The sequence below is a fragment of the Babylonia areolata genome, chromosome 12 (assembly GCF_041734735.1).
Source record: "Babylonia areolata isolate BAREFJ2019XMU chromosome 12, ASM4173473v1, whole genome shotgun sequence".
Classification (NCBI taxonomy): Eukaryota; Metazoa; Mollusca; class Gastropoda; order Neogastropoda; family Buccinidae; genus Babylonia; species Babylonia areolata.
Window position 1 is genome coordinate 20,296,986 of NC_134887.1, and position 20,327 is coordinate 20,317,312.

At 45.2% G+C, this 20,327-nt stretch overlaps 1 protein-coding gene across 1 annotated transcript in view; it reads left to right on the forward strand.

The window, feature by feature from the left end:
* LOC143288435 (uncharacterized) overlaps window positions 1-11,430 on the forward strand; it is an 18,851-nt gene extending 7,421 nt beyond the window's left edge. The window contains exon 2 of the mRNA XM_076596923.1: window positions 7,897-11,430. Within this exon, the coding sequence (XP_076453038.1) occupies window positions 7,897-10,883 (2,987 nt within the window). The 3' untranslated portion in view covers window positions 10,884-11,430. The remainder of the gene's footprint in view (window positions 1-7,896) is intronic.
* Window positions 11,431-20,327: the final 8,897 nt, after the last annotated feature.

The following is a 20,327-nucleotide window of genomic DNA, read 5'->3' on the forward strand; positions in this document are numbered from 1 at the left end:
CCAGCCCAGCACTAACACCCAGACAACACAAACACAGACTACAACAATCCGGGGTTCACATACATTTGTTTAATCACACACCTAGCTTGCCCACAAACAATAACCACAACCCCAGCTGCAACAACACAAATAACAGAATGGATAAATAATAACACACACACACACAAAAAAAACCCACACACACAAAAAAAGAGCTTTAAGATAAGGAAACAAGCACAACGTCAATGATGTAGTGACGACGACGACGAACAGTAAGTGACGACGACGAGGAACAGTGACGACGAAGACGAACAGTAAGTTACGACGACGTAGAACAGTGACGACAGACGCGAAGAACAGCGACGACGAACACGAACAGTGACGCCGAAGACGAAGAGCAGTGACGACGAAGACGAAGAGCAGTGACGACGAAGACGAAGAGCAGAACACCCATACAGCTGAGCGCCAGGCCAGAGAACGCTGGCGACGGAAGCCAGCGGCAGGCGGCAGCAGCCAACGGAGGCCTGGACCAAGGAAGTCAAAGGCAGGCAGAGGGGTTCCCGGGGAGACAGTGGAGGGTCAGTGGAAGGGTAGGGAAGTCCGTGGATAAACACGAAAGTGGGAACACTGAAACCACTGTATATAATCTATTATCCACTGGTAGGATTCACTTTTGGACAACCCCAATTAAACAACTTAAATGTACCCAGCCCAGAATTCGTAAAGAAAACAAATCTTACAAAATGTCAGTTTAACCCCTCCCTGATCAACATATGGGCTACATAATAGTTCAATTTTACTCAGCTGCGCTATTTCAGAAGTTTAAAAGGCTGACAACAACCACACCCAAGAGCAAGGATAACGGAAAAGGATAAGGGGGGTAGTTTGGAATATTCTAGCTTATGTATCATATATAATACAGTGACACACATACACACACATTAATAGAACTAACAACTGAAGGGGTTCACAAGGAAAACTTAAATCTAGATTTTACAGTTGAACCCTTTCAACACACGTAACTATTTTATCACATTCTTATAAAATTTATGTCTAAAATGCATACGCATCCTACAAATGCACATAAAATCGCAAAATATATTTACTTAAACATTCACTCCCTCCTCTCTCTCTCTTTCTCATACATAGACATGAACGCAAGACGAACAGACAGAACACAGGTTAGGACTGTCTTTACAGTCTCCTCTTACCTTCCAGAAGCGGTACCACTACCCCAAAGCTGGAAGTTCACACAGAGCACACAGAGACCACGACCACTCGGAGGAAACTGATCCCCACTACAAGCGTCGAAATGGGCAAACAGCCCTGAAGAGAGCCAAAGACTGGCACGGCTGTCTCCTCTGACAGTCGCGGGCGAAAAGCCCAGAATCTTGTCATTTGTTAGCAAGGAAGAGGCTGATCTCAGTTCAGTGACAGCCTGAACTGAGACTGAGACAGACTGAAAATCTCGTGCAAACCGCACAACACACACTGCTCTCTAGCTAGATGGGGTGGGTGAACGAGGGGGTTTAGCACTCATATCTGATTTTGTCATGAGATGTGACAACAGCCCCCCTCACAAGTTCAAACGAAGATTGAAACTTAATTATAACACCATGTCACACAGAATGACAAACACAATAACACACATTCCCACTGCCGTATCATCCACAATGTCTTCTCAAACAGAGACATATGCCAAGGCACTGCCCTCCTGAAACTAAATGTAAGGAAAAGGCGAAAACAACAACAACAACATCAAAACTATGAAGTCTGGAATAACAGGATGAATTGCAAATTATAGAATTGCCAACCTTACCAACTAATTAGTGGTACTAAAAGATCGATACACATGGCCTGTATACAGCTGCCTCATTCAGGTGTTAATACTCAAACTGGGCCGTGTTCAGATAATATTTCATCCAACTCTGGCAGACGACTGAGGAAGTCAGCACCAACGTTTTCTTTGCCAGGAATGGCTTGCACCCTGAACAAGAAAGGCTGCAACTGTAGAGCCCAGCGCGTCAGTCTGCCGCTGACCGTTTTGGCCCTGTCTAGATATTGCAGCGGTGCATGGTCCACCTGGACGACAAACTCCTTCCCGTAGAGGTAGGGTTCAAACCTCTGAATACCCCACACAAGAGCCAGGCATTCCTTTTCAATTGTGGGGTAATTGCGTTCGGCTGGGCTCAATTTCTTACTGGCACACGCCACTGGTTGAGCACCCATACCTTGATCTTGGAGCAGAAGAGCTCCCAACCCCACGTTCGAAGCGTCAGTCCGCAGTATGAAAGGCTTGGACAGATCGGGGAGACAGCAAACTGGCCTACTGCAGAGGATTTGTTTGAGCTGCAGAAAAGCGCTCAATGTATTCTTTCAGCAGATTGGCGTGGTACAGCTTTTCTTTCTCGCCAATCCGAACGCAATAATCTGCGATGCCCACACGACGCAGAACAGTGTATGGACCCTGCCATTCAAGTTCCAGTTTGTTCTGTTTGGTGGGGCGAAGGAGAAGTACTTTGCTCCCCTCAGCGAACTGTCTCTGCTTTGCTTTGGCATCAAAATAACCCTTGTACCGCCTTGATGCCCTTTCGAGGTTTTGCTGAGCAATGGTACAGGACTCTGCGATTCTGTTTCGCAGTTCTACCACGTATTCAGCAGCAGTCTGAATTTCTGGCCTCTCAGGGTGAAGCCAGTGTTCTCTGAGGATCTGCATGGGACCCCGTACTGTCCTCCCATAGAGCAGCTCGAAAGGCGAGTAGCCAGTGCTCTCCTGGGGAACTTCTCTGTAGGCAAATAACAGAGCGGGAATCCAGCGGTCCCAGGCTCGAGGTTTCTCGTGCGATAGTCTCCGCAGCATTGCCTTCAAAGTAGCGTTAAAACGCTCCACCAACCCGTTGCACTGAGCGTGGTAGGGGGTTGTGGTCAAGCCCCGCACAGACAGGAGGCGATAGACTTCCTGCATGACACTGCCTGTGAACTGAGAACCACGATCAGTCAAAACCTCAGCAGGAACACCTGTTCGTGTCCACATGGTGAACAACGCCTCAGCCACAGTTTCAGCCGAAACGTGTTTGAGAGCGACAGCTTCTGGGTACCTGGTCGCATAGTCGACCATTGTTAAAATGTACCTGTTGCCAGACTCAGATGAAGGGGATATAGGTCCTACAATGTCGACAGCTACTCGACTGAAGGGCTCTGAAATGAGGGGCATCTTGACGAGTGGCACTTTCGGGACTCGACCCTTAGCTACCGTCTTCTGGCATCTGTCACAAGAACGGACGAAACGCCGAATGTCAGCACACATGCCAGGCCAGTAGAAATGTGGGAAAACTCTTCCCTGCGTGCGCTTAACCCCAAGATGACCAGACATGGGGGCTTCATGGGCAAGAAGCAACACTGTGGAACGCAGTTCCTTAGGAACACAGATTTGGGTTGCTTCCCCCCGATGGTCCTTGAAACGCCGCATCAGTATTCCCTGCTTCCTGAAGTACATGACCTCTCCAGATCGTGTCTTTTTGACGGCTTTAGACACAGCCAGCTCCCGAGCTTGACACAGGTCAGGATCGCTATCCTGCTGATGCTCTAGGTCCTGTCTAGACACATGGATCTGGATGTCCTTGACAGGCAAGGGAGATAACCCTTTAGCCCTGGCAGCTGCTTGGGCCCGTGTCTCAACAGCACCCACAAGACTGGCGTCCGAGTAAACTGGCACGGGCACTGAAGTGCCATTCTCGCGCCAGGCAGTATTGCCAATAAGGACCTCTTCCACAGGAGCCTCCATTACTGCCACGTCTAGTCTGCCTTCCACGAAAGGAGACTGGAAATCTACTCTGGCGATGGGTAGGACAGAGGTGCACCTCGATTCGGCCAGCACCACACGGACAGTCGCTCCAGTGAAAGAATCTGGACTGACCAGATGGCGTGCAACAACAACCATGTGAGCTCCGGTGTCTCGCAAAGCCGGGACTGAAACCCCGTTGACGAAAGCCTCACATCGTGGCGAGTACTGCTTTGCAGCACAGTTAACGCAAAGAGATGGAGGTGGGGAATGGGAACCCTGCTGCCTAAAGCTTGGCTGTGCCACAAGGGAAACCTTCTTCCGCTGGCGGCACTCTTTGGCCACATGTCCAAGTTTCCCGCAGAGGAAACAGGTAACTCCTCTAGTGCCCTCGACACCCCTTGAGCTGTCGCTAAGAGCAGAACTACCTTGTCCCAGGGATGCGGCCTTTTGCTCTGCATGAGGTTTGGCACCAAGACCCTGATCCCTGGATTCCTTGGAAGCTCGTGCCTCACTCTCAGCCATCCGTCCTGCTCTCCTGGCACTGACAACCTTCGAGGTAATGCGTGCAACATCCTCCACCCTGTCTGGCTCTTCACGCTTAACCTCACTGACGAGGTCAGGGTTAAGGGTAGCTAGGAACTGTTCCTGAAGGAACAAGTCCCTTAAGTCCTCAGCACTGTCGTAATCGCGACCAGCAGCTGTGCACCAGCAAGACAGACAGACCTTAAGCCTTTCCAGAAATTGGATAAAGGTCTCTTCTGCAAGCTTCCGCATCGATCGGAAACGCTTACAATACGCATGGGCATCTAGCCGAAACTCGCGGAGTAAAGCAGCTTTCAATGACTCGTAGTCATGAAGTCTCTCCGGAGGCACTCGCAGACAAGCGTCCCTAGCTCGACCTTGTAACAAGGTTACCAAGCGAGCTGCCCATGAACTTGGCTTCCACTTATTGAGAAGCGCTACCCTCTCAAAGTGGGTCAGGAAATCGTCGAAGTCACCCTTCCCATCATAAGGAGCAACGGAAAACGGTTGGCTTATTTGAGCCTCGACCTCTTCTTGCTTTAATTCCATCTTCCTTTCAAACCGCTGCCTATCCTCCTCATCCCTCTTCTCCCTATACCGTCTTTCCTCTTCCCTATATTCATCCTCCCTGTGATCCCTCCAGCGCCTGTAACGGCGCTCTTCCTCCCTATTTGCGCGATCTTCCTCCTTAGCAGCGGCATCAACCACAAACCGCGCAAGGGCCTCACCAGTCAAACCCATGTCAGCACCCATGGCTTTGAATTTTGTGTAAGGATCCTGGTGAGATAGAGGAACAGTGTCCCCTTTCCTTCCATCATCAGATAGATTACCTGGGTCATCCTCTTTCAGTTGACCCCGTATCCATCCAGACAAACCTGACTTATCTATCTGAGAAGGAGTAGAGGTACTCGACTTGTCCATCTGGGACTTTGACCCGGGAGTGACGGCCGCAGCCGTTTGTCGCCGAGTGGGCATTTTTTTCCCCCTTTTTTTCTGTTTTTTTTTTCCTCGCAGAATGCGAGAAAGGCAAACCAAACTTGTGCCTGAACAACAGCTAACTTTTTGAACAGGTAAGGTGTCTATCATAACCTCACCCAAACATTCTTCCAGTGACACAGCATAATTTTAATCAGATATCATACAGGATATGTACACATGTAACAGACAAAACGATTACACCCAACCCCCTCCCACTCTAACCTAACGTACCCCGCATCTCCACCAAATTGTCACGCTCTATAAGAGAGCGGACTAGAAACCCCCACCCAGCCCAGCACTAACACCCAGACAACACAAACACAGACTACAACAATCCGGGGTTCACATACATTTGTTTAATCACACACCTAGCTTGCCCACAAACAATAACCACAACCCCAGCTGCAACAACACTTAAATAACAGAATGGATAAATAATAACACACACACACAAAAAAAAAAAACCCACACACACAAAAAAAAGAGCTTTAAGATAAGGAAACAAGCACAACGTCAATGATGTAGTGACGACGACGACGAACAGTAAGTGACGACGACGAGGAACAGTGACGACGAAGACGAACAGTAAGTTACGACGACGTAGAACAGTGACGACAGACGCGAAGAACAGCGACGACGAACACGAACAGTGACGCCGAAGACGAAGAGCAGTGACGACGAAGACGAAGAGCAGAACACCCATACAGCTGAGCGCCAGGCCAGAGAACGCTGGCGACGGAAGCCAGCGGCAGGCAGCAGCAGCCAACGGAGGCCTGGACCAAGGAAGTCAAAGGCAGGCAGAGGGGTTCCCGGGGAGACAGTGGAGGGTCAGTGGAAGGGTAGGGAAGTCCGTGGATAATCACGAAAGTGGGAACACTGAAACCACTGTATATAATCTATTATCCACTGGTAGGATTCACTTTTGGACAACCCCAATTAAACAACTTAAATGTACCCAGCCCAGAATTCGTAAAGAAAACAAATCTTACAAAATGTCAGTTTAACCCCTCCCTGATCAACACATGGGCTACATAATAGTTCAATTTTACTCAGCTGCGCTATTTCAGAAGTTTAAAAGGCTGACAACAACCACACCCAAGAGCAAGGATAACGGAAAAGGATAAGGGGGGTAGTTTGGAATATTCTAGCTTATGTATCATATATAATACAGTGACACACATACACACACATTAATAGAACTAACAACTGAAGGGGTTCACAAGGAAAACTTAAATCTAGATTTTACAGTTGAACCCTTTCAACACACGTAACTATTTTATCACATTCTTATAAAATTTATGTCTAAAATGCATACGCATCCTACAAATGCACATAAAATCGCAAAATATATTTACTTAAACATTCACTCCCTCCTCTCTCTCTCTTTCTCATACATAGACATGAACGCAAGACGAACAGACAGAACACAGGTTAGGACTGTCTTTACACCGGCCAAAAGGGAGTTGCAGTAATCCAATCTTGAGAGAACCAGAGAGCATACAAGTGTCTTGGTTGCATCGGTTGAGAGATAGTGGCGGATAGAGCTGATTCTACGCAATGGAAACATTTAGAAAATAAATATATTATAGAAGAATAAATCGCCAGAACTAATATGCAACACATCGATTTTCAACAGAAATGGAATGTCTACACGGCCTGGATTGACAATGTTTGATCCACCCGTGTATTTACGTAAAGAGATTGTTCTTAAAGACAGCTGTTAACAAAAAGAATGAGAGACACTACATCATCCATGTGATCATAGAAATTAGTGATGGGCGTCAACTTGGAAACCATTACTTTTTGGGGGGTTCACGTAAACTGTGTTTTGGTGTGTGTGTGTGTGGGTGGGTGGGGGGGTTGTTGTTTTTCCCTTTTAAACTGTTTCTGTAGTGATATACGTGTAAGATTATTCATACAGGGAGGTTAATTAACTTTTTTGTGCCGAATGAATTCGAAGAAAACGTTCACATTTCACTATAGCCTTTAAATTACCATCCATACGTAACTATGTCCGACTGTTCCTAAAGTCTTAATATACGCTACAAGTGAATGTGTGTGTGCGTGAGCGCGCGCGCGCGCGCGTGTGTGTGTGTTCGCCAAGTATGTATAAATGTGTGTGAGCTGTATTAAATGATTCGTTTCATTATTGTGTATGAGGTACCCTGAATATGTGCATTTTATGCCAATGTCTTTTGTACTTACGACACTGCATACAGCTGAGAAACCCAAAATCTAATTTTCGTCACAATCATCGAATTAGAATGTACATGATTATGTCATGACAAAAATCCTACACATGTAATGTAATGTGGAAATTTAAAGTGATGCTTCCCGGATTACTATTTAGAATTCATACAAAAAAGAACCTCCTGTTCTAACCCCCTGTTCTTAGTCTATAATTCTTTTTACAATCAAATGTAACTACTTGACATATATGAGTGAGTGAGTGAGAGAGAGAGAGAGAGAGAGAGAGAGAGAGAGAGAGAGTAAATGGGGGGGCGGGGGGGATCAGCGAGGTCTATCTTTTTTCACTTCGTCTTTCTCCCACTTCCTTTCCTCTGCCCTTCCTTCCTTTTTATCTTTTCTCCTATTGAAAACTGATTCCTACATGACCTTTTCTTTCTTTGCAGCGAACGCCCAGATTCCACGCTTGAGAGAGACACTGGAGACACAAGAAAAACCCTTCCAGAATTTCCACTCCAAACTCGACGGAATCCCTCATTCATTTCAGCTCCAGAACACAGAGAATGCTCGCCGCAGTGGGCTTCGGTACCTGATGAGCACTCTGGAATCCGCTCTGGCTGTAGGGTACGCGACTTCCCTGGAAACAGCCCGGGCACATAACCTGCTGGCTTACCTCCACTTTCGCTTGGAGCAGCCTTCAGAAGCTTTGAGTCAGATCGAGACAGTTCTTAGTCTTGAAGGTCAGCAGCACAACCTGGTGTCACTGGCCAACAAAGCCGTCATCCTGTGGCGGTCAGGGCAACGCACTAGGGCGGAGACTCTGGTGAAGACGTTGCAGAGGATGCGAAAAGAACTGCCCGAGTTTCCTTACCTCGTGGTCAAGGCCAGAGCAGAGCTGGCCTTCAGCTACACGCGGTGTCTGCCAGACTGCTACCCCCTTGCGCAAGCCCTGTTCAGCGAGGTGATCCCTCAGGCTGCAGACCCAGAGGTCTGGCTGTGGAAGTTCGGCCTGGCTTTCACGCGGCGTCGTATGCTTCGGCCCAATTTCAGCGCCGGCTCCAAACAGCAAGACGAGTATTTGGAAGTGTTGCAGTTATTCATGGACATAGTGAAGGGGTGCAAGTTTCGCAGTTTGAAAGCCAAGGCGTACGCAGAGCTTGCCCTTTTGATGTCCAACCCCAGGTCTGCGGATGTGAAACAACTCTTGCGGAAAGAATCGGGCGTGACAATACTCCAAGCATGCGAAGCAGCCCTTGAGTTGGATGCAACTGATAACTCTGTTTTGTGGAAGTGCGGAAAGTTGTATCGATACTTTCGAGAAATTGAAAAGTCTCTTCAGCTCCTGAAAAAGGCTGTCTCAACTCGACCTACTTCCAAAGCGTATCACAACCTAGGGTTGACATATAAAGCCATGGCCTTGAACGACAAAGAAACTAAGTCCGCCCAACATGAAAATGAAACGCCGGCCACCAGCGACATCGGACCTTCGACAAACAGTGAGGTGTCTCCATCAAGCGACATCACAATGACCACAATCAGCAACAGTACAATGGCCACAACCAGCAACAGTACAATGGCCACAACCAGCAACAGCACAATGGCCACAATCAGCAACAGCACAATGGCCACAACCAGCAACAGCACAATGGCCACAACCAGCAACAGCACAATGGCCACAACCAGCAACAGCACAATGGCCACAACCAGCAACAGCACAATGGCCACAACCAGCAACAGCACAATGGCCACAACCATCGATAGCCAACAGCCCCCACACAGTGAGATGCTTGAGGAGAAGGGCACCGAAGTGTCTACAAAAAGTGATTCGTGTACCAGCACTGGCACTGACCCCGTGTCAGAGATTCTGTTCTCTCGTTTTCTGAAACAGCAATCCAGAAACTCGGACACGGAGACCCAGTACACAACAGATGTGGAGCTCAGTTATTCGTCACAGTGCTCTAGCTCAGACAACCAGCTGTCTGGAGATGCGGCCCTTCTCCACAAAGACAATCATGTGCCCACTGCAGGGCTGGAAAACAATGCTGTGACTTCAAGAAGTGAAGCGTCACCTTCAGCTTTGGGAGACAATGGTGGAATTACAGAAAAGTCCACCAGGGAAGATTTTGCAGACTGGAAGATTGCCAAATGCCCGTTGACACCGTTTACCAAACTCTCCAAGGAAGATCCATACGTCACTGAAGCTATTGAGTCCTTGAAACAAGCTGCCGAAATAAGTATGTGGGGAAATTCAGCAGCCATCTATGATTTGGCTTTGATTTATAGAAACATCGGTGAGCTGGAACAGGCAAAGAAGTCCCTTGAGACGACACTGAGTCAGGGACTGAATTTGGGAACATACTACAGGGTCAGCTATTATGAACAGCTTGGGCTGGTGCTGGGTGAAATGGCCGAGCAGAGTCCTAGCGAAGAGTCAAGAACAGAGCTGCAGGAGTACAGTCAGTCTATGTTACTGACGGCGTTACAAAATGCTTCTCACATGAATCCTCCTGTAAGAGGAGGTATTGAGACCATCTGGAATTCTTTCCATTCTCTCATGAAAGCTGTGAAGAGGAATGATAAAGGCTCAGCGGAGACACTGCAGGATAAAGCTTTGTTGTTTCGTCTCATCAAAAAACACAAGAAGTCGCTAGCTCTTCTCCAGGATATTGAGAGACTGCACCCGGAAAAGAGCGCCGACCCTGAGCACCTGAAACTCTGCATTGAGAACTATGTCCAGGTGCAGCAGTATGAGGAGGCGTTGACGTTTATTGACCTACTGCAGTGCACAGCCCACAACGCTGCCATCACACAGCTGTTTGAGGATCCACGGTTCCTGCAGAAGGTCTACCTGCACGCTGCCAATCAGTCCCTCCAGCGAGGCTCCCCAAACTTCAAGTCACACTTTAGAGCTGTTTTCAGTGACATTGTCCAGCCTGACACCTGCACCAGTTCAGAAGACACAGAAGAAGCGAAAACGCCAGCATGGGATGTTCACATTCTTCACGAGGAAACAGAAGAGGACACTGATGTTGCCGCAGGACTGGTGTCACTGCTCAGGGACGTGTGTGGACTGACAGCGACCCGCATGGACGAGGACGTGATGGCAGGGTTTGACATGGAAGGCGTGTTTGGCATCATGCGCAGATCCAAGGTGCTGGTGGTAATTGCGGGCACACAGAAGCCGTCCCTCCAGCTCCGCTACCTGATCAACATGGCTGCACGCCGCCCCACCTCTGTCAGTGTGGTGGTGAAGGGTGGTCGTGTGCCCAGACTGATGAAACCTCGCCGCTCCATGGACTTGCCTTCTGAGCTTCCTCAGATCACCTGTGGCCCCAAGATCCAGGACCTGACCCCACAGAACTTCACTGCCATCTGTGCTCTTGTTGGATTCATGGCTGACGTTGATTTTGATGAGGAAGGATGTTTCACCTAGAGGCCAGAGGCAGCAAAGAAGACTGTGAAATGTGAAATGTCTGCATTGTGAAGAAACACGATGAACTGTTTACTGTTGTGAAATGTCACCACTTGAAAATCAAACAAAACGAGAGATGAACAACGTCCAGCAGTACTCGGGAGATGTAACGTGACAGTGTACCGGGTACCTGAAGCGGAGGCAGAGACGACGGAGGACTGCGTCAAGAAAGTGTGCCGGGTGTTCTATCAGATCAGATATCGGTATCTCCACCTCACCAAGTGATACTGAGATTCCACACAGGACTGGACAATGCAGTGGACAGAACACAAAACCAGTTTTTGTGCGCTTCTTGGACAGAAAAAAAAGAGACAGTGTTGTTGCCAACAAAAGAAAGCTAAAAACAAAAAACAAAGCTGTTCTCATTGGTGAGGATCTTACTGTTGTCAGCTACTGAACTGTACACTGCAGCTTTCAAGCATTCCGCAAAGCTGTTATCATAAGTGAGGATCTTACCATTGTCAAATACTGAACTGTACATTGCAGCTTTCAAGCATTCCGCAAAGCTGTTATCATAAGTGAGGATCTTACCATTGTCAGCTACTGAACTGTACACTGCAGCTTTCAAGCATTCCGCAAAGCTGTTATCATAAGTGAGGATCTTACCATTGTCAAATACTGAACTGTACATTGCAGCTTTCAAGCATTCCGCAACGATGCTATCTTGGACTGTGAACGGGAAAATCCATATAAATCTGGATGCGTACATTCGAAACGAATTGACTGCCAGTGAGGTCAGTGATACAATCATTAACGGAAGTCACGTTCAACAAGTAAGAAAATCAGATTAATGATATATGTACCATCGGTTGATTAAATAACTCTGTGTGTGTGTGTGTGTGTGTGTGCGCGCGCGCGCGCGTGTGTAAATGAATCTGCGTTCTTGAAATAGCTTTTTAGTAAAGAAAGATATTGGAAACTGTTAAGTTTCCTATTGTGTGTTGGGGCGTGCGTCTGCACGTGTGTGTGTGTGTGTTAGGAAAGGAGGGAAGTGAGAATCTTGTCGTCACAGTGTCTGGGCAAGGAGGAAAGTTATGCTAATGTGATCTTTGGTCAGGCCTGCAAGTTGTGTCTTCACACTCCGCACCCCCTCCCTGTGATGTAACTGCTAGACGTACGGGCATAGAGTGTGTCCACAAGTGGGTTGAAATGAGTGAAATGGATCAAACTCTTGAAAAGGGCGAATCAAAATGAAGCAGCGAATCATTCACTTAGCGTCACTTGTACAAGCCAAAATTGGTTACTTTGGTTTAAGATTGGGAACGCAAGGGTTTGTATTCTAGTATGCGCAGTGGAAAGGAGTAAAACTAGTCAGCGCAGCTAATTCTGAGTTGACCCTTGAAAAAAATGGAACCTGGCATAGGCTGACTGACTGAAGGTGCAAGGAAATCCTTGGGCCGTGAGTAGTCAGCGTCATCGTCATCAGTAATAAGTCCACTGACAAGACTTATTACTGATGACGATGACGCTGGCTACCGAAGAGAAATTGACAGGTTTGTGAACTGCTGTGAAGAAAATTTCCTTGAACTGAATGTTGGCAAAACGAAAGAGCTTGTAATCGACTTCAGAAAAAAGAAATCAAGTTTAAGTAAATCATCACAAAAAATGAAGTGGTCGAACAAGTAGACTCATGCAAATATCTTGGTGTGATAATCGACAATAAGCTGTCTTGGAATGAAAATTCAACTGCACTCATTAAAAAGAGCAACAGTCGCATGTACTGTCTTAGAAAATGAAATCGTTTAATGTATGCAAGCAGATGCTCCAAATGTTTTACACGTCTGTTGTCTGCAGTGTTTTATCATATGGAGCCGTGTGCTGGGGGGGAAACGTGACCAAACATGACAGACAGGTTGGAAAAAGTCATTAGGAAAGCGGGTGGGGTGGTGGGTATAAGACAAGACACCTTTAGCGACATGCACAATAGAAAACTGACTGACAGACTAATAACAATTTTGACCGACGAACGACACCCACTACATGATGACATTAATAGCAGAAGGTCCGACATAAGTGGTAGGTTCAGAGCTCCACGCGCAAGAACATCTCGCTACATTAATTCATTTATTCCTACAGCCATTCGCGCACACAATCAAAACATCCAATACACTAACTCATGAGTGAACCATGCTTCTGACACAACAAAAGGAGAATCTCCACATATAATAGCAGCATCTGTCAGAATTGAATTAGAAGAAAATTTTGATTATCATTTAAAAGTTTACACTGATGGCTCGGTCCTGGATGATAGCAGTGCAGGATCTGCTTTTGTCATTCCTGACCTAAAAACAGAAAAATCATGTTATTTAGGTAAGGGACATTCAATTTTTACAGCTGAATTGGTGGCCATCCTTATGGCTTTAAATCATCTTGTTGATATACCAATCATAATAAGTAATATCCTATTTTGTGTTGATTCTCAATCTGTCTTAAAAGGTTTGCTCCTTTTTGAGAATAATCAAAGAGAAGATTTATTTTTTGAAATTAGGTATTTATTGCACTCCCTATTTGTGAAGGGTACAAATGTTGATTTTTGTTGGATACCATCCCACACTGGATTCCGTTATAAAGACCAAGCAGATAGGGCAGCAAAAAGGGGAGCAAAAAATCATATAGATAGTATAAAAGTATATTGCCCATTGTCATACAAGGAAATAAGCAATATACTAGAAAGAGACTTTTATAGGTGCTTGAATTCAAGTCTAAAACTTCGTCAGTTGACTCTCTCAGACTTTGGTCCGATTCGCAGACCAATTCTGAGCTTAGCTCTCAGACTATTATCAAATTCATTACGGACCAAGTATTGTTCTAATGTCAAGTGTATATGCTTTAATAACCTGACAATTGAGCATATAATTTTTCACTGTAGCTTGATGAAGCCTTTTGTACACGAAAGTGTGTCTTCACAAGTGACTGAGAACGTTGATGTTTTTGACTTTTTGCATTCATTATCAGTTGTTTCGCTTGTCAGTTTAACGACTTCTCTTTTACGAAGTCCTTTAAGTAATTTCCTGTAACTGTATTTAGAGGGTTTTTTGTTTTTGTTTGTTTGTTTGTTTGTTTTGTTTTTCTTTCAAATTTCACCCACATTTTTACCCTCATTTGCCCAGTTTCCCCCAACCCTCCATTCATCCACATCTCCCACCCCTTCTAACCGATAATACACAGGTGTATTCATAAATACTTTTACAAAATGTCTTCAATCACCGATATGTGTGACGGGACATTAAACAAAAATTCCTTCCTTCATGAGTGAACCCTCCCACCCCCCCAACCCCCCTCGCCACAGCAACACCTGAACTTCACCAGCAGACGAGTGTATGGGAGCAGTCATTATGCGTGCATGTGGGACTGAGTGGGTGAGCACGGGCAAGCATTTCTGTGTGTGTCGGGAAGTGATTTTTAAATATTTCCTTATTTTACTTGGATTTCATGTATCTTAATGTTAATGTACTAATTTTATTGGCGTGACATATGTCTTCATGTGTATGTGTGTGTGTGTGTGTGTGTGTGCGTGTGTGTGCATTTTACTTATATATACAATTTATTCCCTTGATGTTTTTATTAATGTATTGTTGTACAATACCTTAGGGTCTTAACGTGTGTGTGTGTGTGATTTCTTCAGTTTAACGTCTATTCACTATAAGTGTTTTTAGACGGTGTGTGTCAGGTGTGTGTCAGTGTGTGTGTGTGCGCGCGCGCATGTCATTTTTTAGTAATATATACCCTTTTTTGTTGGATGTTTTCATTTGTAAATATTGTTTTGCAATACCCTATTGTCTGAACATGAGTATGTGTGTGTGCGGAGAGGGGGGGCGGGGGGGGGGGGCGTGGGGTTAGTCTATCGTCAGCTGTTGGGAATTCTTATTTGACAAGTTTTAATCTCTTCTTATGTTGCGCATGATGATTTTATGCTAGTGTTTACAACGAGCCTGCGATTGCACAACTTAATTTCCATGTGGATTAATAAAGTGTTTTTGATTTTGATTTTTTGATTGACATGTAATGGTTTCATGCTTTGTTAATGTGATGTTTTGTGTTAGTGGAATTGTGATGTTCAACAGTAGTATTGAGATACTTGTTAGCTGATGTAGTAACGCACTGTTTAAAGTAACAACCATGTGTTTAATTCAGAAACTATGGTTTGTGTCAGTGAACAGCCAGTGCAAGCTTGATCTTGTGGCTGATGAAGAGGGGTTAAGGCATGAAATGTAGCGACTACGTGAGGAAAATACTGGCCTGTTTAAGTACCTCTCTGACTATTTTGTTACATATAGTTTGTTATGATGCTTGGTTACTATGTTTGGTTTAAATGGTATTGTGTGTTAGCACACATCAAATGATAGTGCAGTGATATGTCAGTCATTTGTCAGTTGTTGGCCTACAGTTGGTAAACAATGAAAGCACCGAGCATTGAGGAACAATAGAAATGGTATGTGTGAGAGTGGTTTGGTTGTGCTACTCATGACGTCGGTTTTGATGTATTTTTGAGGTATTGCCAACCTGCTTTGTATATCATTTGGTGTCGGTTAAATGTGAAGGGAACAGACTGACAGACTAACACTGTTAGTGTGTGTTGAGGATTTTTCATGTGTGTGTGTGTGTGTGTGTGTGTGTGTGTGTGTGTGTGTGTGTGTGTGTGTGTGTGTGTGTGTGACAGAAGTGTTATGGGACACATGTTTTTGCTTGTTGGTAGTGGTGATCCCATGTGTAGGAGATGTGTTATGTGCCAGTGGTGTACTTTGTTCAGAAAAGGTGGGAAAACACATTGTATTGTGGTTAATGCGTTGGTAAACAATGAGAATACTGAGCATCAGTGCTATGTTGTTGGCCATAGTTTGCTGTTGACCAGAGACATGTTGGTAGGTATGATTTCCATTTATTTGTGCCAGTGGAGCAATGTGTGGTGACTAAAGTAGAGAATTGTTTGGTCATACTCACATACATTTGTTACTGTATGATGGGTAGCATAAGCAGTGATGGTTTAGAGGTAACGCATTCACTTAGGAAGTGAGAGAATCAGAGTGCATTGGTTCGAACCCTGGCACAGTCGCCAGTAGTTTCTCCCCCTTCACTAGACCTTGATGGTGGTCGAGACGCTAGTCATTCGGATGAGACGACAAAGGTCCCATGTGCAGTATGCACTTAGCAAACGTAAAAGAACCCACAGCAACAAAAGGGTTGTCCCTGGCAAAATTCTGTAGAAAAATCCACTTTGATAAGAAAACAAATAAAAGACTGTAGGCAGAAAAAAAAAGAAAAAAAAAGGGATGGCACTTTCAGTGTAGTGACGCGCTCTTCCTGGGGAGAACAACTCGAATTTCACACAGATATATCTGTTGTGACAAAAAAGAGTAATACAACACAATACAATGCAATACAATACAATGCAATACAATAGGTTGGTCACCCACAGGTGTATCAGTCAGTCCTGTGTTTGCTGTATATAGGGGGTTAATAATGTGTACATATTCAATGTGGTAATTAGGATATCCATGTAATTGTGCTTGTGAAGAATACTTTTTGGGGATTTGTTCAGTCAAATGGGAATACAGTTATTGTGGTATGGTATTTACAGGACTAGATAGGCACTGAGAGATATATTGGTCAGTCATATGTGTGGGGCACAGTATTGTATGCCACCGTTAGTGGCAGGTAAGCTTAACGGAGTTTGTTTTTACCTCACATTGATCTGTGTGTGAGAGGAGGGCATACTATTAGACATTTCATGTCAATGATGTCCGGGATGTTTTTGATAGTGTATCTGACCAGGCTTTTGGTTTTGTGTGTGTGCGCCAGGTGTGCTGCTAATAGCTACTGCTTAGTATCATGTGTGATAAGCAGGAAATGTACGCTACCAAGTACGGCGAACTGCTTAGTGTGTGCTGCTTTGTCCAGGGTGTGCTAAGCAGGAAATGTGTGCTGCTTAATGTAGGGCTATTGTGCTGTCAGTGCTTAGGGCTCGACGTGATTGATTAATATGGATACTTATATAGCGCCTATCCTCGGAAGGAGACCAGGCTCTAAGCGCTTTACTAACACGGGGTCATTTACACAACAGGCTGTCTACCTGGATAGAGCTGAATGACGGCTGCCACTGGGTGCTCATCATTCGTTTCCTGTGTCATTTAGTCAGATTTCAGGCACGCACACATACACACTCAGACAGACATGTAACATTTTATGTGTATGACTGGGCTTTTTATATATATATTTTTTTAACCCCGCTATGTAGGCAGCCATACACCGTTTTGTTTGAGTCAGTGTTGCTATGTGCTATGCATATGTATGTATGTGTGTATATATATTGGGATGAGGATTTATCATGATTGTTATTATTTTTACGAATGCATCATACATTTTTGAATGTACCGGTGGTCAGCATTGTTCCAATTTTGTCAAAATTTCCATCTCTCCTTGTGCTCTCGATGCACAGTGCAGGGGAGAGAACTGTAATTCTGAAGTAGTGTCTGGGTGTGAGTTGTGTCCCTGTTACCACGCAATGCGTGGGAAAGTGACGACGTCATGAACAGAGCAGGAACGCTGTGCTGGCTTCACTCAGCATTGCGTGCAGGGCAGATCTCAGCACGAGCTTCACACGTGGTCAGTCTCTCCGCTGAATCGTAAGAAAATCAATGCAAAGCAAATTTAGTGTTGATAACTATGATCCCTCATTCAACGCGGACAGCCGTCGGTGGTTGGGCTGTTCCATCTGGTAAATTTGAAGGTAAAACTTAACAAATAAATAAATGAATAGATATGCAAATAAATAAATCAATGGATAAATAAATGAACGAATGATTGAATAAGTAAATAAATAATGAATGAAATCCGAGTATGTAGGTTAAGAGTCGATCAAACGTGAGGGAGAGGGTAAACCAGCCAACTGGTTGAAACTTCTGATCAACTCGTGTTTCACTCCATCTTTGAAGGATCAGTGAAATGACGTTGGGGTGAAGATGAATTGTGTTCTCACATACATAACCTAAGAATTTTCTCCCAGTCCTTTCAAAAGGGGCACTGCGATTTCATTCATATCCACGTATGGCCCCACTGGTATGCATGCCTTTTGTTGTTGATGTGGGAATAATAATAAATAATGATAATATTTTGTGTTTGTTGCCCGATTTCTGTCCTCAGCGTGGGTGGGACTGTGTTTGTCTTGGTGCCATTTTTGCATTGTCGAACGTCAGTTAATACTGTGAGACAGAGGTTTGTGCTATTTTCATATAACACTGATCATTGTGCCTAGCCTGGTGATGTGAATAATGTCCAGAAGTGTACTCCCTGTATATGCTTCAATAGTCATGTGTAATCGAGGTCTTTTGAACACGAGTGGGTTTCTGAGAGCTCATCTTTCAGTACTAGGGATATTAAGTATTTGAATTTAGCCATTTCTATTTTGACTTGTCTGTGTTGAGTGGAGTGATGGCCTAGAGGTTCGCGTCCGCCTAGGAAGCGAGAGAATCTGAGCGCACTGGTTCGAATCACGGCACAGTCGCCAATATTGTCTCCTCCTCCACTAGACCTTGAGTGGTGGTCTAGACGCTAGTCATTCGGATGAGACGATAAACCGATGTCCCGTGGGCAGCATGCAGTTAGCGCTCGTAAAAGAACCCACGGCAACAAAAGGGTTGTCCCTGGCAAATTTCTGTAGAAAAATCCACTTCGAATAAAAACAAATTTTAAAAAACTGCAGGCAGGAAAAAAAAAAGGTGTCGCTCTCAGTGTAGCGACGCGCTTTCCGTGGAGAGAGCAGCCTGAATTTCACACAGAGAAATCTGTTGTGACAAAAAAAGAAAAAGAAAAAAAAAGAGTTAAACAGTAGTTGTTTTTTCGGCTTTCTATACTTATGACAGTTTAGAAATTTCTGTCTTTTGAAAATGATTTCATTTACATACATATATATGGAACAGTATCCACACAGATACAGATATAGACATATGCATTTATGGTTTACAGTGAAAAAAGTTGCAGAGATAATTGCTTATTGCTGCATCAGTGTAAATTTGCATGTACTCACAATGCCCAATATTGGTGATTTGTGTATGCATGTACATATTACATATAAAATGTCCCCTCCACCCCCACTGCCACCACCTCCCTCACTCCCATCCCCCTTCTCTCTCCCCCCTCTGTCACTCTCCTCTTCCTTAACTCTCCCCTCCTCGCCCCCCCCCTCACTCCCCCCCCCCTTTCCCTCCCTCTGTCTGTGTGTGTGAGGGGGTGGTGAAAGTGGGGGAGGGGGGGGGGGTATTTGTTGCATGTGTTCACGGCAGATGGTCATGCATTATGTTTTTCACGCAGTTGTTGGTCTTTGGCCTGCCGTCTGCCTGCAGGCAGTTAAGTGTTCAGCTTTATTCATGCCGTTTTGTTTTTTGGAGCTTTTATTATTATTGTTTTTAGTATTTTTTTGACCAGAACAAGCTTTCACAGCGAAAATTTGCTACAATTACAAGTTTTCAAGGCATGAAGAGACTTGTTTTTATTTCTCTCTCTCTCTCTCTCTCTCTCAAAAAGGTTTGTGTGTATCTCTTCTCTGCGAATTTGTATTTGTATCATGCAACATAAGACAGCATATTTCACCAGCACACGGCGTAATAGACAGCTAGTTTGGTACCCCTCTCACCTACCATTCCACACCATCAGTCACACGCTCGGACCTCGCCCCCTCTACCCACCCACCCACATAGCTAATGAAATATACCACACACAGTTCACATCGAGGCATCGACCAGGTCCGACGTGTTTGTGCGGAGCTGGGACTGCGGTAAAACTGTACACACAAAACTTTCGAGTTTGCAGGCAAATGGTGTTCTGGCTTGGCATGAAATACCTTGCGAAGCACAACAGTACAGGCCAAGCATAGGCCTTTTTGTTCATATTTTCATCGCCTTTATGGCTCGAAGAGCAAGGAAAACTTATTGCCTCAAAGGGACTCTGAAAATTCCTGTGTAGCAACGGCCATCGGACACCTTGTTGCTGTTTTTGTGTGGTGTGCTGTTACGCTGCGCGGGTGATGTCGAGCAGAATCCTGGCCCTTCGACAGAAATGGACAGACTTTCACATCAAATGCAGTCGGTGTTGTCAGCATTAAATGGTAACCACCAACGGAAGGTTGATACCCAGCGTCAAATCGCAGCCAACCACAGTGCATTGTGTCAGGACATGTACGAGATCAAACAACATATGTCGTGGGTGACGCGTTCTGCACAGCAAAATACCAGCAACATCAAATCGCTTCACGAAAGACTGGTACACTCGGAACAGCAAGCAACAAGATTACAGCGGGAACTGGATCGGGTGCAATCCGACATGAGGCGGAAAAACCTTCAGATCATGGGTCTGAGGGAAGAAGAAAAGATGTGTCGTCGGCATCGCTATTGACCAAAGTGATGGACACTG